This window comes from Lingula anatina, chromosome 1 (genome assembly GCF_051362555.1).
Source record: "Lingula anatina isolate TDL-2025a chromosome 1, LinAna3.0, whole genome shotgun sequence".
NCBI lineage: Eukaryota > Metazoa > Brachiopoda > Lingulata > Lingulida > Lingulidae > Lingula > Lingula anatina.
The window spans coordinates 3,222,860-3,235,959 of NC_141767.1; the positions used below are offsets into that span (position 1 = coordinate 3,222,860).

General features: G+C 37.5%; 1 protein-coding gene across 2 annotated transcripts; it reads right to left on the reverse strand.

The window, feature by feature from the left end:
• Nucleotides 1–3,173: 3,173 nt before the first annotated feature.
• LOC106154756 (BRISC complex subunit Abraxas 2) lies at nucleotides 3,174–8,964 on the reverse strand. Of its 2 annotated transcripts, none has more exons than XM_013529220.2 (8): nucleotides 8,797–8,964; nucleotides 8,185–8,275; nucleotides 7,370–7,473; nucleotides 6,829–7,028; nucleotides 6,406–6,534; nucleotides 6,068–6,152; nucleotides 5,640–5,745; nucleotides 3,174–5,238 (listed from the first exon to the last, which is right to left on the reverse strand). In XM_013529220.2, the coding sequence occupies exons 1-8, from the start codon at nucleotides 8,866–8,868 to the stop codon at nucleotides 4,469–4,471; spliced, it is 1,557 nt and encodes a 518-aa protein (XP_013384674.2). In that variant the 5' UTR covers nucleotides 8,869–8,964; the 3' UTR covers nucleotides 3,174–4,468. The 2 variants fall into 2 exon arrangements, with proteins under 2 accessions (XP_013384674.2, XP_086856792.1); XM_087000666.1 differs by having other exon boundaries at nucleotides 8,662–8,883.
• Between the last annotated feature and the right edge of the window lie 4,136 nt (nucleotides 8,965–13,100).

Here is a 13,100-nt window from a genome sequence, read left to right on the forward strand (position 1 = left end):
CTTTTTTTCCATAAACGTCAGTGATTCAAGTGAAAAAAATCTTATTGTTCACCTGCGTTGACTTTGTCTGTACTTGAATTAATCAATTGTGTTGATCAATACGGCTGACACAACTCTACACAGATCAATACGTCCAATCTTGCCTTGTAATAAAAGTAAAACAGGATGGTGTACATCAATCATGAAAGACACGTTCACATGACAGCATGGTACGAGATCGAAACCGTTTTATATTAATATGGAAACATCACTTGTTAGTAATCTGAGAAGGCTGCGACGCAGAGCCGAGTCTTACCAGAAGGGTACGCGCGTGGTGTAGCCTAGCAGAAGTGGGCTTTGGGTGGAGACCGCCAAATAAATAGGAACAATTAACGTCAAATGAATAGCTCCATAACCAATCTCATGAAGGAATCATGTCTTGTAAATGGCAATGTATAGAGTGCAGTAAGGACATGCTGCAGGCTGATCGATAAACAGAATAGACGGTCCATTGGGATTTAGAAGAGCTGGCGGGGAAATAATATTTATAATGAACGTTGGAGTACATGTTATGGTGAACATGGAAAATGGATGTATTTTTCACATATCCGTAAACGATTTGAACAAGGCAGAATTCAGTTGATTATAGCAACCAAATAGATAGAGAAATAAATAGATAATGAATACGCTAACAGCTTCGCTGTTTATCTGTAAGAGAATGCCTGTCGGTTATTATAATTAAATAAGCAAGGCTGTGAGATTATTCAAGCACGTTTTATGAAAAGAGCATTTAATAAACTAAATGGGGAATTTTTATGTGCCCCTTAGAACCTATATATCGTTCAACATTTTGTGTAAAACAAGTCTTTATTATGAATCATCACCTTTAAACAACGCTCCTTAAAATGCTTATAATATCTATAGCAATTATTTGTTTTCCGTCTCAAGATCAATTTTATGATCCCTGTCAATAAAAAGATATAGAAATGATACAGCTCTTGTTGGTCTTGTTAACTATCACATGCTGTGTATAATCTATTAATTATAGTTAAGAGTGATGAGGGTCACGTGTACACGTCTACTGAAAAACGACGCAAAACATCAGCGAAGCCACTTCATTAACATCATAATCACTCCAATTTCCTCCTCGAAATAGACGGCAGGCATAATAAGAAAAAACAACGCGATTTTATTTGACTTTGAAACAGCGAAGGTGATATTTATTAAGGCAGTCAACTCTGCCATTCATTTATTGCGAATAATCCAGCAGTGAAATATTGATAAAGCCGAGAGAGCAGGCGCAAAGATCAGCAAGGGGATAAGTTGCAGTTGGACCATTTTTCATTATTTTCCCGGTGTTTGACCATGACCAGTGGCATGATGGCCCCTCTGGACAGATTCAGGTCCTGGGTGAAGAGGAGAGTGAAGCAATGGAAGGTAGGTGGTGGTTGTGGATGAGACTTAAGTGGAAGGTAGGGGTTGGTTGTGGGTGAGACACAGTGGAAGGTAGGGGTTGGTTGTGGGTGAGACACAGTGGAAGGTAGGGGTTGGTTGTGGATGAGACTTAAGTGGAAGGTAGGGGTTGGTTGTGGGTGAGACACAGTGGAAGGTAGGGGTTGGTTGTGGGTGAGACTAATTGGAAAGTAGGTGTTGGTAAGGAGTCATTGTGGGTAATCTCATTGTGGGTAATCATGAAACAGTAGAAGGCATGGGGTGGTTGTGGGTGAGAGAGTGGCAGGTAAGGAGTGATTGTGGATGAAATACTGGAAGGTTGTGGGTGAGAAACAGTGGAAGGTAGGGGTAGATGTGGGTGAGACACAGTGGAAGGTAGGGGTAGATGTGGGTGAGAAACAGTAGAAGGTAGGGGTAGATGTGGGTGAGAAGAAGTGGAAGGTAGGAGTAGATGTGGGTGAGAAGAAGTGGAAGGTAGGGGTAGATGTGGGTGAGAAACAGTGGAAGGTAGGCTTTGGTTGTGGGTGAGGCATGGTGGAAAGTAGGGGTAGATGTGGGTGAGACAGTGAAAGGTAGGGGGCAGTTGCATGTGAGATACAGTGGAGGGCAGGAAGTTATGTACCATGACAACCAGAGGTTGGGCAGGTCACAGCTATGACAGTGGCAGGCAGAGCCAGGTTGTAGGTATGATGTTAAATGGTATAGGCTTTGTTTTATTGACCCAATAACAAGGGAGGGGTTGAGTTTAACAGGTACACTGGTACCCAATTTATCATTATCAACTGTTGGAACAGAGCAGTAATGACTAGATTCCTATTATGCAGCATGGACTGCAGCAACTGAAGTAAAAATCAATTTTTATGTGATTTAAAACAAATACATCTAATAAAAACTCAGGTCAAGAAATTAGTTTATCTAATAACAAATCTCTTACATGCTTTGGGCAGTATTTTCTCTTAGAGTTGCCTTGCTACATGTATTTTCTATTCAAGTTACAAAAACATGAGCAATTTCATGCCATTTTTAAATGAGAAAGTATAACAAAAAAAATGTGGAAGACAATTTCTTCTTAGATCCAAGAAATTGAGGATTTCCAGAAAAGCTTAGAGGAAAATCCAACAGCTTAGTGAACCCAGTCAGTCTGTGGATAATTTGGAGGTTCAGCATCTGATCCCCCAGAGGGTATGGATTCATTATCTTTATACATTGGAGGTACTTACAAATCAAAGGAAAAGACATAACATTAAGGCTATTGATATCTTGATAGGTCTATAAGCCAGATCAAGACAGACCAATTGCTTTTACTTTCATGCAAGTATTTCCTTGGCCATGCCAAGCACTGAATATAAAGTACATTACATTCCAAGCAGTTTGACAGCTTTGCTTCTTGAACGTTTTAACTGCACGGTTTCAACAAGAAAAACATCTCAAGTAATTTCCCATCAGAAGCTGCAGCTATTTCTACAGCTACAAATGGATAATGTTCCTTTCAGAGCACGTTATAACAGCAGGTGCCCAACAGTGACCAGCTTTAAAGGCTCTCTTTATAGACTCTACACCATCCATACCATCTGCTTAAAAACATTGTGATTAATAAATTATCATTTCATAATGCATATTCCTGAATTCTTTTTACATCATGTGTTTGACTGTTCTGTAGAAATAAAGTTTAACATCACTGAATATTACACAGCACAAGGCTAGCAATAAAGTGGGAAATGAAAGAACTAATGGATTCTATATTGACATAGCAAGAATTTATTACATGAAAATGTAAGTAGCAAAAAGAAATTAACAATTTTATTGGGGCTTTTTTCTGCATCTCCTATGATCCACAGTTTAACACAATATGTGTAGAAATCATCACTGCGATATACCAGTTTAAAAGACAATCACAGCAATTTTCTTTCCTTCTTCAGGTCATCTGTCTGCAGGTAGCTCAGTGACATAACAGTACGGTAATGATCTACTTGACATTTTGGTTTCAATGAAAAAGGGTGGAACAGATATAATGTGCACGGATTGAGAAATAATATGCTATGTTACATAGTCGGATTAGTAAACCATTAAATAATTATTTATGATCATTGCTTTTTCTTTGAACAACATACAGAACAGTTAATTGTCCAAGAGATTAATTTTCCATTAAATTAATGATATTGTGCTTCCATTTTTCTTTAAAAACTTTTTTCTTAAATTGGACAATATTGTCAAAAAATTTCAATCAATGATCACTTTGTATAAATAAAATTGTGGAAATGATACCAGCATTATTATTATTATTATCATTATACCTGGTTCAATAATGAGAGTAGGCCATATGTAATTGCCTTTTATTATTAATAATAACTGAACATTATGACATTACGCAATACACCAATACTGTGAATTGTATTACCAGTGTGTTTGTCCTGCAGACAGTTAACTTTAGTCTATTTTATTGGACATCAGTCCCGCCATCCATACTCATCAATATAAGCTTTTTTTAGCAGGGTAACCCGACTGATCAATACCAGACTTAGTGGGAAGGTGAGGGTTCAGTAGAGAGGTTAGAATGGATATCTTCAGTGTTCTATGTACATTATATCAGCACATTCAGCTCATAGGCTATTCTCACATTGAAAGGTACATTTAACTGGACTGGTCCACTTTGAGATATAGCCAAATTGCTAGCTTGGATATAACCTTAGAGAGGCACCTAAATGGAGCTCCTGCACTCAACAAGGCTAATTAATTAATTAAACATCAAGAAGCCAACTTGTGGAGAACTTGTGAAAGGCAGTAAAATCCCCTGTAGCACAATTATGTTAGGACCATTCATAGAGACAATAGTCTCACAAATACAACTATAAAACAACGTGTACAACTGGTATATAACACTGAGCAACTGGTTAACTGCAAGAACCCTAATGATATTGTTAGGTGTTGTATGATGCAGCACTAAGTATGGGGGGCAGGTCTCATACTTGACCAAGCAAGCATTCTTGTAATGGAGGTATTCACAGCTAATACAGAGATATGTGAAGACATTGTGTTTTCATTGAACATCATCTATCCTTTCACTACTACCACCACTGGCGCCTGCAGCAAGTTTGGACCGTTGTCGGGTTCCTGTCTGCAGTTTTAATGCATTCCTTTTTGGCTTTCCTTTCTCTCCCTTAGATGTGCCTGTGGCTAAGTTAGTGGAAGCATTCTCTCCACACATATCATGTTTAGATTTAACAGAGCTAACCTGGCCGCCTCCCTGTGAGTCAGAAGTCAACTTAGCAGTCTTAATAGCAGCAGTCCGTCTTGGCCTTTTAGCCTCAGCAAGTATGTCTTGAACAAATGAAAAGTGTTCATCAGGTTTTCCAGGCTTAGAGCTTTCATTCTGAGCTAAGTTTGCTCCACTCTTTTCCTGAATGGAGTCTTGTTCTTGTGCACCTTGGTGGTTTGACAGAGCATCAGCAGTGGCACCCCCCACGGAGGTAAGGTCAGAGGTCATTTGATGTTCTTTTTGATCACAAGTGTCTCCATTCAATTGTTCAGAAACAGTGTCATCTACCACATCTTCGTCCATGAATGCTATATCACAGCTTGCATTGGTTGCACTGTTAGTTTCTTTTTCAGTTTGTTCACACTCTTTACTTAGTTCTGACAAAATGACTTGGTTTTCTGTTAATGTAACAGCTTCTACTTCAGGAGTTCTTGTATTTGCTTTTCTTTGGCCAGGTTCCGCCTCAAACACAAGCAAGTTCTCTACCACAGGCTCAGGTTCTGGCTCAGGGGGTAGGGCTTTGTTCTTTTTATGTGGTACTTTTGCATTTTCTGAAAAAAAAAAGGTTTCACTAAAGATTACAAAACAAAATCAAAGTAAAAACAGAAAAGGAATAAAATTCTGGCCATCATGCAAATCTTTTAATATCCCCACTATATGATTTACCTGTTCCTTCCAAAGAACTGATACCGTCAACCAGGTATGCAATGAGGTCTGTTATACAGGTTAAGTGATAGACAAGCCATATCAATTATCATAATATAGTGCCCCCCCCCACCACCACCACCATTTGGATGATTTGGGACTAGATCATTTATTGAAGTAATGCTAGGCAATTTCCATATTTTTTTTTCTAATTAATACGACAAAATATCAGTTCCATAAAATTTATTTGAAATAAATGGTAATTTTTGTATTATAAAGTAATGAGTTATCCAAAGTGTACTCTTACCATTATGTTTAGATTCTTTGTGCCTTAACCTCTCTCTCAGTACCTCCACTTCTTTATGCAGACTCTGCAAGTGCTGCTCTGTCTCCATAACATCTTGAGATAAAACCTGAAAAAAATATGTCAGTGAAAACTTGAAATCAGTATTGTTTTACCTTCATTCAGTCTGAGTCACGGGCAGTTTTTTCACTTACATCATAAATTGAGATGAAAACAATTCAAGTACCCTATGAATCTGCCTATAAGCTCAGTCCTTCACAGACAGGAGTCTACTATATATTGAAAGAAAACCAAAAGCCATTCTAAAGCTACAAACACCAAGAGGACAGCATGCAAATGTCTGTATTCAATGGTTTTTCCTTAATCTAAGTTACATTTAGAGATATGACCATATACATAACATATTGAGATATGCCCATAAACACTCTCACCTGAATATGTTCCTGTACATTAGCTTTCATTTCCTGTACTTTGCCTATCTGTCCTATCTGGCCTCCAGGATCAACAAATAATTTTCTGAAATAATACAGACATGAATTACAATTTCTTAAGAACACGCTACATCAAAACAGAAGATGAGACACACGGCTGAGACCAAATTCACAGTGATCTTATTCTCATCTTTAATAACTAAACATGGTTAAAAACTTATTAGCTGACAAGTATGCTGTTTGGTTCACCAGTTAACATCCAAATTTAAAGAAAAGTTAATCTAAAACATTGTGAATCTCTCTGATAACACTGATGCCATGAGGTGTTTGTAACTTACTCAAACTCACTGACTAGACTTCCAAACATGCCACTGTCCTTACTGGTGGCCAGAGTATTGAACAGCTTGTACTCCACATGACTTGTGTCTCCTAGGTTCACTACTGACAGCACCAGTGGCTGAAAGCACCTGAAAACCAAGTCATTCATGTGTGGTGTAAGATAATTGAATCCATGTACGGTAAGGATTGGATCTTAACTGAGGTGAATTTTAACAACACCATATTATTTAAGGTCATCAGTTTTTAAAATTAGAACATTCCTATTGAGTAGAAGGTTGAAAGGCAGGGTTCCCAGTATAGTTCTGTACTTTACAGAAAAAGAGCCACAAATATACAAAGAAATATTGTTGTAATGATTCTTAAATTTTGTGTCTGAAAGACGAGAGAGAGAGAGAGAGAGAGAGAAAGAGAAAGAACCCTACCTATCCACTGCATGCATTATGACATGATCAAAGTTATGAAGAGCATTGTTAGCCGAGAGGCTGCAGCCAGACAGCATGAACAGAAAGTGGTGACTGGTAATGGTGGGGAATGCATCCTGAAGCTGGAAGTGGAGAGCGCGTTCACGTAGTGTTATACTGGGAGTTGTATTTCTTCTAAATCTGTACCATCCTACAACATTCTGAAATATGAATGTATACTTTAAGGAAATGCCATATATGTTTGTTAAGATTTTTTATTATGTACTAAAATGTCAAAGGTTTAATTGAAAAGTAAATACTGGATTTACAATTCAGAATCAAACTAAACAAGAAAAAATAAAAGACATGAAAACATGTGCAACAGGCAGTTTTACAGCATTTCACTTTCCAAAAATACAAAAAAATGGGATTTCAAATACATGACTTGACTTGAGCATGTATTTTAAAACAGGTGCAACATTTTATCATCATCAATTATGGTAAAATGCTATTAATCTTAGTCCCAGTGGTGGTTGGCTGAACAGTGTTTGGAAAAGTGTACCTTAATTTTTTCTCCTAGTAGCTCAACCAACTTCTGGAAGTTCAGTGAACCAGCAGAGTTGTAGAAGCTGAACAGGCCCAAGCATGGTATGTGGGACTGAATGGCTAAAATAAAGAAAACAGTAATTGCAAAGACCCATGTTTGACTTGGAGACATCCTAAATAGTAAACAATTAAAATTCAGACAATAACTTCACCAAGTTTTTGGTATTCAAACCAACTTATCAGGTTACCTGACACAACCCACCTTCATAAGCTAAAGATACAGCGCACAGCAATGTTTAAACCACATCGCTGAGCTGAACAGACAGTCCCTGTCCTAGATGAAAGCAAATCCTGTTTCACCATCTAGATCAACTCAAATTTGACTTTTTTAAAACACAACCAATTTGATCCTTCAAACTTACAAAAATGTTGAGAATAAGCTAGAAATCACTTCAAAGATTTTTTTTAAATTTGAGGCAGCACAGTGCTTTGAGCATGGGACTTGATCTAGTGGGCTGTTGACCTTTTTCACAACATAATTTCCTATCAGTTTCACTCCTTTAAATGTCATGTAGAATTTATACAGATATATATTAGTGTCTGAACCTAAAGGTTAATTTCTATTGCCTTTTCATGAATTGTTATTTGCTTTACCATAAAAATTCCAAAGAATTCCAAACTCACTTTTTCTAAAAGGGTTGCATGTTTTATTTATTTATCTATTTATTTATTTGCTTGTTTATATATTTTACTTGAGGACACTTTTTCTCAGCCGACAAGGCTGGACCACTATGTATGATGTCTTGTACAAATGGCCAATCACCAACTTACCTATGACTGTTTCTTCTTTAACATTGGTTATCTGAGAATCACTTATGGTATCTGTCACACGCTTGTGTACTTGTCCAATTAAGAAGCCCTCCTAAAATTAAATCAAATAATTATAACTTTTACATGTAAAACCTGAGGCTGTGTGTACAAGTTACAACAAAATTAATATGTGTTTACCATACCAAGGTAAGTGAGTCTAAGTCTCCACGTCTACAGTCTAATGTTAACACAATAATATTAGTTTTAATCCTTTTACGGTTAAATTTTCATCATAAAAAGTCAACAATGAGTATTCCCTGCCACACCATTTTGTCACAAAATGAACAAATAAGCAATGTAGATAATAGCCAGCCAATCGATTCAACAGTCACTCTGCGATCTAATTACATGATTGCGATTATGTTTAGAAAATACATCCATCATTACTAACATATGCAACTGGCATTAATTATTTTTGGAAGACATTGAATGACTCACCCAAGAATCTGCTAGTCTTATCCACAAGCAGACAACAAACTGTTTATTTATTCTAATATAATACTGCATATCAAAATATGTTGCTATAAGCAATATCATGTAAGTAGATGGTTCATCTAGATGTGCAAAATTTACCTGATCGCCTGGACTGTTTATAAGTTCGAAAAACAAGGAAGCGAGTGCAGACCCGCTTACAACCACCGCCATAGTTCCTTATGAATTGTGGGACTGATAAATTTGCCAATAGATGTCAGCAGCTTTTAGTCAGCCAGACACTTGTTCAAGACGGTGATAAAGCGTCACTTTGGCTCACTTCACGCACGGACACTGCTACAAACTAATTTTGAAATGCACATGGGACGTTAAGGCGAAGTTTAAAAAATAAAAACACTTAACCATAAGCCCAGGAATCATGATACTTCAAAGATAGGCCCTAATAGGTACTCGGCAAAAACGAATTTTTGTAGGGGAGGGTTGGGGGGGGGGGGGGGGGGGGGAGGCAATTTTTCTAACCAACTTGTAGCACAGTCAGTTCATATTACAGGGGTGGATCCAGAGATATAGTCTTCCAAACTATCTTTGCTGATTCAGCCTCAATTTTTGACCGTCCTCCGAAAGAAAAATAATTAGATATCCGTCAAAACTTAAAAATCTGACCGTCTTCCGGAAGACCCAAAAGACGGCCTAAATCCGCCTCTGTATTAGATATTAGCACCGTGTATAAAAGCACTGAAGCATGAATTTTTGTGCTATGCATTTTGATTCGATGCTTTATTTCGTTTTTAATTCATAATGATCTGGTTTTGAATAACTGCATGGCTGGTCATTTAGAACGACATGACACCCTGGACAGTCTAAAAAGAACCACCGACGTCAGGGTAATAGACATAAAATATAACTTAAGGGAATTTCAAACGCGTACAGTATACAGGGGTGGATCCAGGATTATTTGAAGTGGGGTCCGGTTTTTAGAAATGACAGGCCGCGGATACGAAGCCGACCCTCGCACTCCCCTCCCCCTTGGCGCGGGTACAGTTTTGGTACAGTTTAGAACTATGATTCAGCTAGTCAAATTTCTAATTTCAGGAGATGCTTATTGCTGTGATTTTTTAAAGAAATTGAAGGGGGGGGGTAGGGACCCCCCCCCCCCCCTCCCCCCGACAACCGCCACTGAGTATACCTTTTACGTTTAATCCCCAATGAAATGTCAGGTCAGCCTACCTTCAGCATTTTTCGCGATATTGAAAATTTAAGTTGATCCAAATAATGTTACATTTAGGTAGGCCTATTGCATTGTTCGCTTTATGATTAATACCTATTAGGTTTGAGGGCGTCATGTACATGAACTAAATGCTTGCTGTCCAGAATATTAGTGATCAGTGGATTTCAGACCTGTCCAACAGACAGTATCTACAATTTTTTAAAAAAGGACCCCATTATAAAAGAGCCCATCAATCCTGAAATTCAAGACAGACTTGCGGTTGTAGGAGTGAGTTGTCTTTATTGTCACCTATTACGCGTTTAAGTTTAGCCCTTTTGCTGATATCTGTCACGGCCGTCAACGGCGTCCTAATTTAAGGTGCTCCTTTGCTCATACGGTGACAACTCAAGGAGGGAGAGGCAAAAAATAAAATTTAACGCCAAACAAGTGTGTTTTGGTTGAAACCATGACCTGAAAAGACCTATATGCACCTCTATAACAAACCATATTAATTTCTTTCTTCATTTCAATGAAACCAATTATAAGAATTATTCATGTCCACAGTTGCTTTCTGCCATCTTCTGATTTCTTACATTCAAACTAAACAATCCAAGGTATACCTGAAAAACTTAATTGAAAAGATCGGAGATTTAATGAAAAATCAATGTAATACGTTAACAAATTAAACGAAAGAAATATATTGAAAGAGCTATTTTCTTGACAAGTTTTTAGTGTTTGGTGTCCATCGGCCTGTGGACTTCGTCTCAAACTGAGAAATTCGATTTCCCCGTTTGATAAATGTTAGAAAATAACTTATTCCGCCAGGATTAAACCACAAGAACGAGTTCATAATTTTTTGGCATCGTAAAAATAGCGTTTTTGGAAAGGTTCCAGCCATTCCACAGTTTAAACAAGGATGGAACATGCCTTTGAGCAGGGTAGGCCTATCTACAACAAAATAATAGTTATATAAATTTAAATCTCACGAGCGATTGCGCAAGTGGTTTTATTTAGATTCTTGGGGGTCATTTTAATTTGGTCTCATCACGCTCCATAAAACGGGTTTTGGTGGCTTTTTCCATAGATTTCCTTCATCACTCATCGTCATCTTCACCGCCCCATCCAATTTTTTGAAGCACCATGCCTCAACGCGTTTTCCATTTCTTGTCGCCCATATATCACCTCTCACCAAAAGTAGCCTCCGCACGGGATATCCATTTTCGAAGTTTTATTTTCAGCTACTGCGGTTTGTTTTTAAAACATATGACATCATATGCTAATCAGAAACTTAACGTGCTTTTTTATGAAAAAAAAAAAAAAAAATACCGCGACTTTAACATCTTGAAGGCAAATATCTTTTTATACACAATCTTCAGTCAGTAATTTAACATAAAATTGTTATTGTAGAATAGAATTGGCATTAGAAAAGGGCTGGGATGAAGAGAGATAGGATTTGCTTCTCAACTTTTCATGAGAAAAATATCGGTGGTTTTCTGAAGTTGATAGCATGTCAACCTCTTTAATAGGAGATGGTGTGACCAGTGGCGTTTACAATGGAGAGATGTAACGGATAGGTCTAGGCCGATGTCTGCACTGTATGATCCCTTAGGACATCTATGCCAGTCATTATAGATTTGACTTACCACTGAAATAAACTTCAGCCTGAGGAAATCTAGTCATTATCACTTCGTTATTGATATCCATCTTTTATTGCTTCATCCAAGAGAAAAGTTTTTGATTTTAAGACGTTTGAGAATTGAGTGAATTTTAGTTATGGGCGCATATCTGTGGCTAAGTTCACTTCTTCCAAATAACTTTAGCGCTTAGTCAAAGTCTATTTACTATTTCAGTTTATGGGAAGACTATCACTAAATTCATTTTGGAAACGTACAAACAATCCATGAACCCCCTATATTTCATCATGTTACGTAAACATGTCAATGTCTAATTCCGGTTCCCCAGTACCAGTGAGATGCAGTAAAGTTGATGAATCAGGAGAAACTGTCCTTTCGTGGAAGAACCGTTGAAGGAAGTCCTGTTTATAACGCCACAGTGAATATAGTAAAGTGAATGGGTGTGAGTTTGGTGACCAAGACAGGGGAAGGTGACTTGGATATGAGGGACTACCTGTCTTAACACATAGGCCGATTGCGGAAACGACACTGAAACGAAATATCGGGACATCTCCATCTGAACATTGGGACGACACGTTTGTTCCGTACACCTTTCACATAAAACGCTAAGTTAGTTTGTGTCCCTTTTTATTGTCATTAACTGAAGGTTAATACTATCGAAGAATGAGGAAAATAACTACCAATAAATTTATATAGGCCTACATTTTTCAATATGTTACAAAAAAGTGTTTAACCGGTCGCACACGGCATTTCGGCGCAAGAAATTATAATGAACGATTTCTTCTGGCACTTCATTGGTATTTAATCGGCTATTTTAATAGCCAATTAACATTCATCGAGTCGCAAACTAAAGAGTAAACATTTCCTCTTTTTTCTGGTCAGACGATTATGCTGCTTAATGAATTTCTGATATTTTCACCTTGTGTAAAATGGAAAGATTTATGTAAGGGCATTACTTTCAATATAATTATTATTTAAAGCGATGTAACAGCCAGTTGGGATATAAGTACGAAGAGGCTATTCACAAAAATAAATGAGAAAGCATGACAAAAATTCCGTCCTCGGGCCCTTTAGAATAATTAAAGTCCGTATCATTGAAACATGACAAACATGTACATAGAAAGACGTCCAAAGCACACTTACAGCCTCTATTATATTAGAGTAAAATTCTATTGCGATCTATAACGACCCTTCATTTACTTGAAATGAATGATACACAGCAGGTTGTGACATTTTTATTTCCGTTTTTAATATTCGACTGTTGAAAATCCTATATTTCAACACAAACACAAAATATATCCGCAATAAAATATTTATCGTATAATTGGGCTTTAATTGAAGGTTTAACGCTGACTGTCCATACATTGATTAGAATTCCGAAAACTTGAAGCCAATTTAAATTTACGTTAGTTCTAGAAGCAAAACCAAGTTCTATGTCATGATATTTGCACCGCAAAGTACGTCTTTAAAAGTCGACGCAACATGTTTGTTCAGTTCTCCACGTTGGATTACAATGCGATCGTGCGATAAAGCAATGTGAAGCGGCAAAGCGGAGTGAATGAAACTCATGCATATGTCTCGTTCTGAGGTATGACGATGTTGTG

Coding starts and splice junctions, on each gene's coding strand:
- LOC106154756 (XM_087000666.1), bottom strand. CDS start 8,868: ATGGCGGTGGTTGTAAGCGGGTCTGCACTCGCTTCCTTGTTTTTCGAA. Junction 8,276..8,661: donor TAAGACTAGCAGATTCTTGG/GTGAGTCATTCA, acceptor ATTTAATTTTAG/GAGGGCTTCTTAATTGGACA. Junction 5,746..6,067: donor ATGTACAGGAACATATTCAG/GTGAGAGTGTTT, acceptor TATTTTTTTCAG/GTTTTATCTCAAGATGTTAT.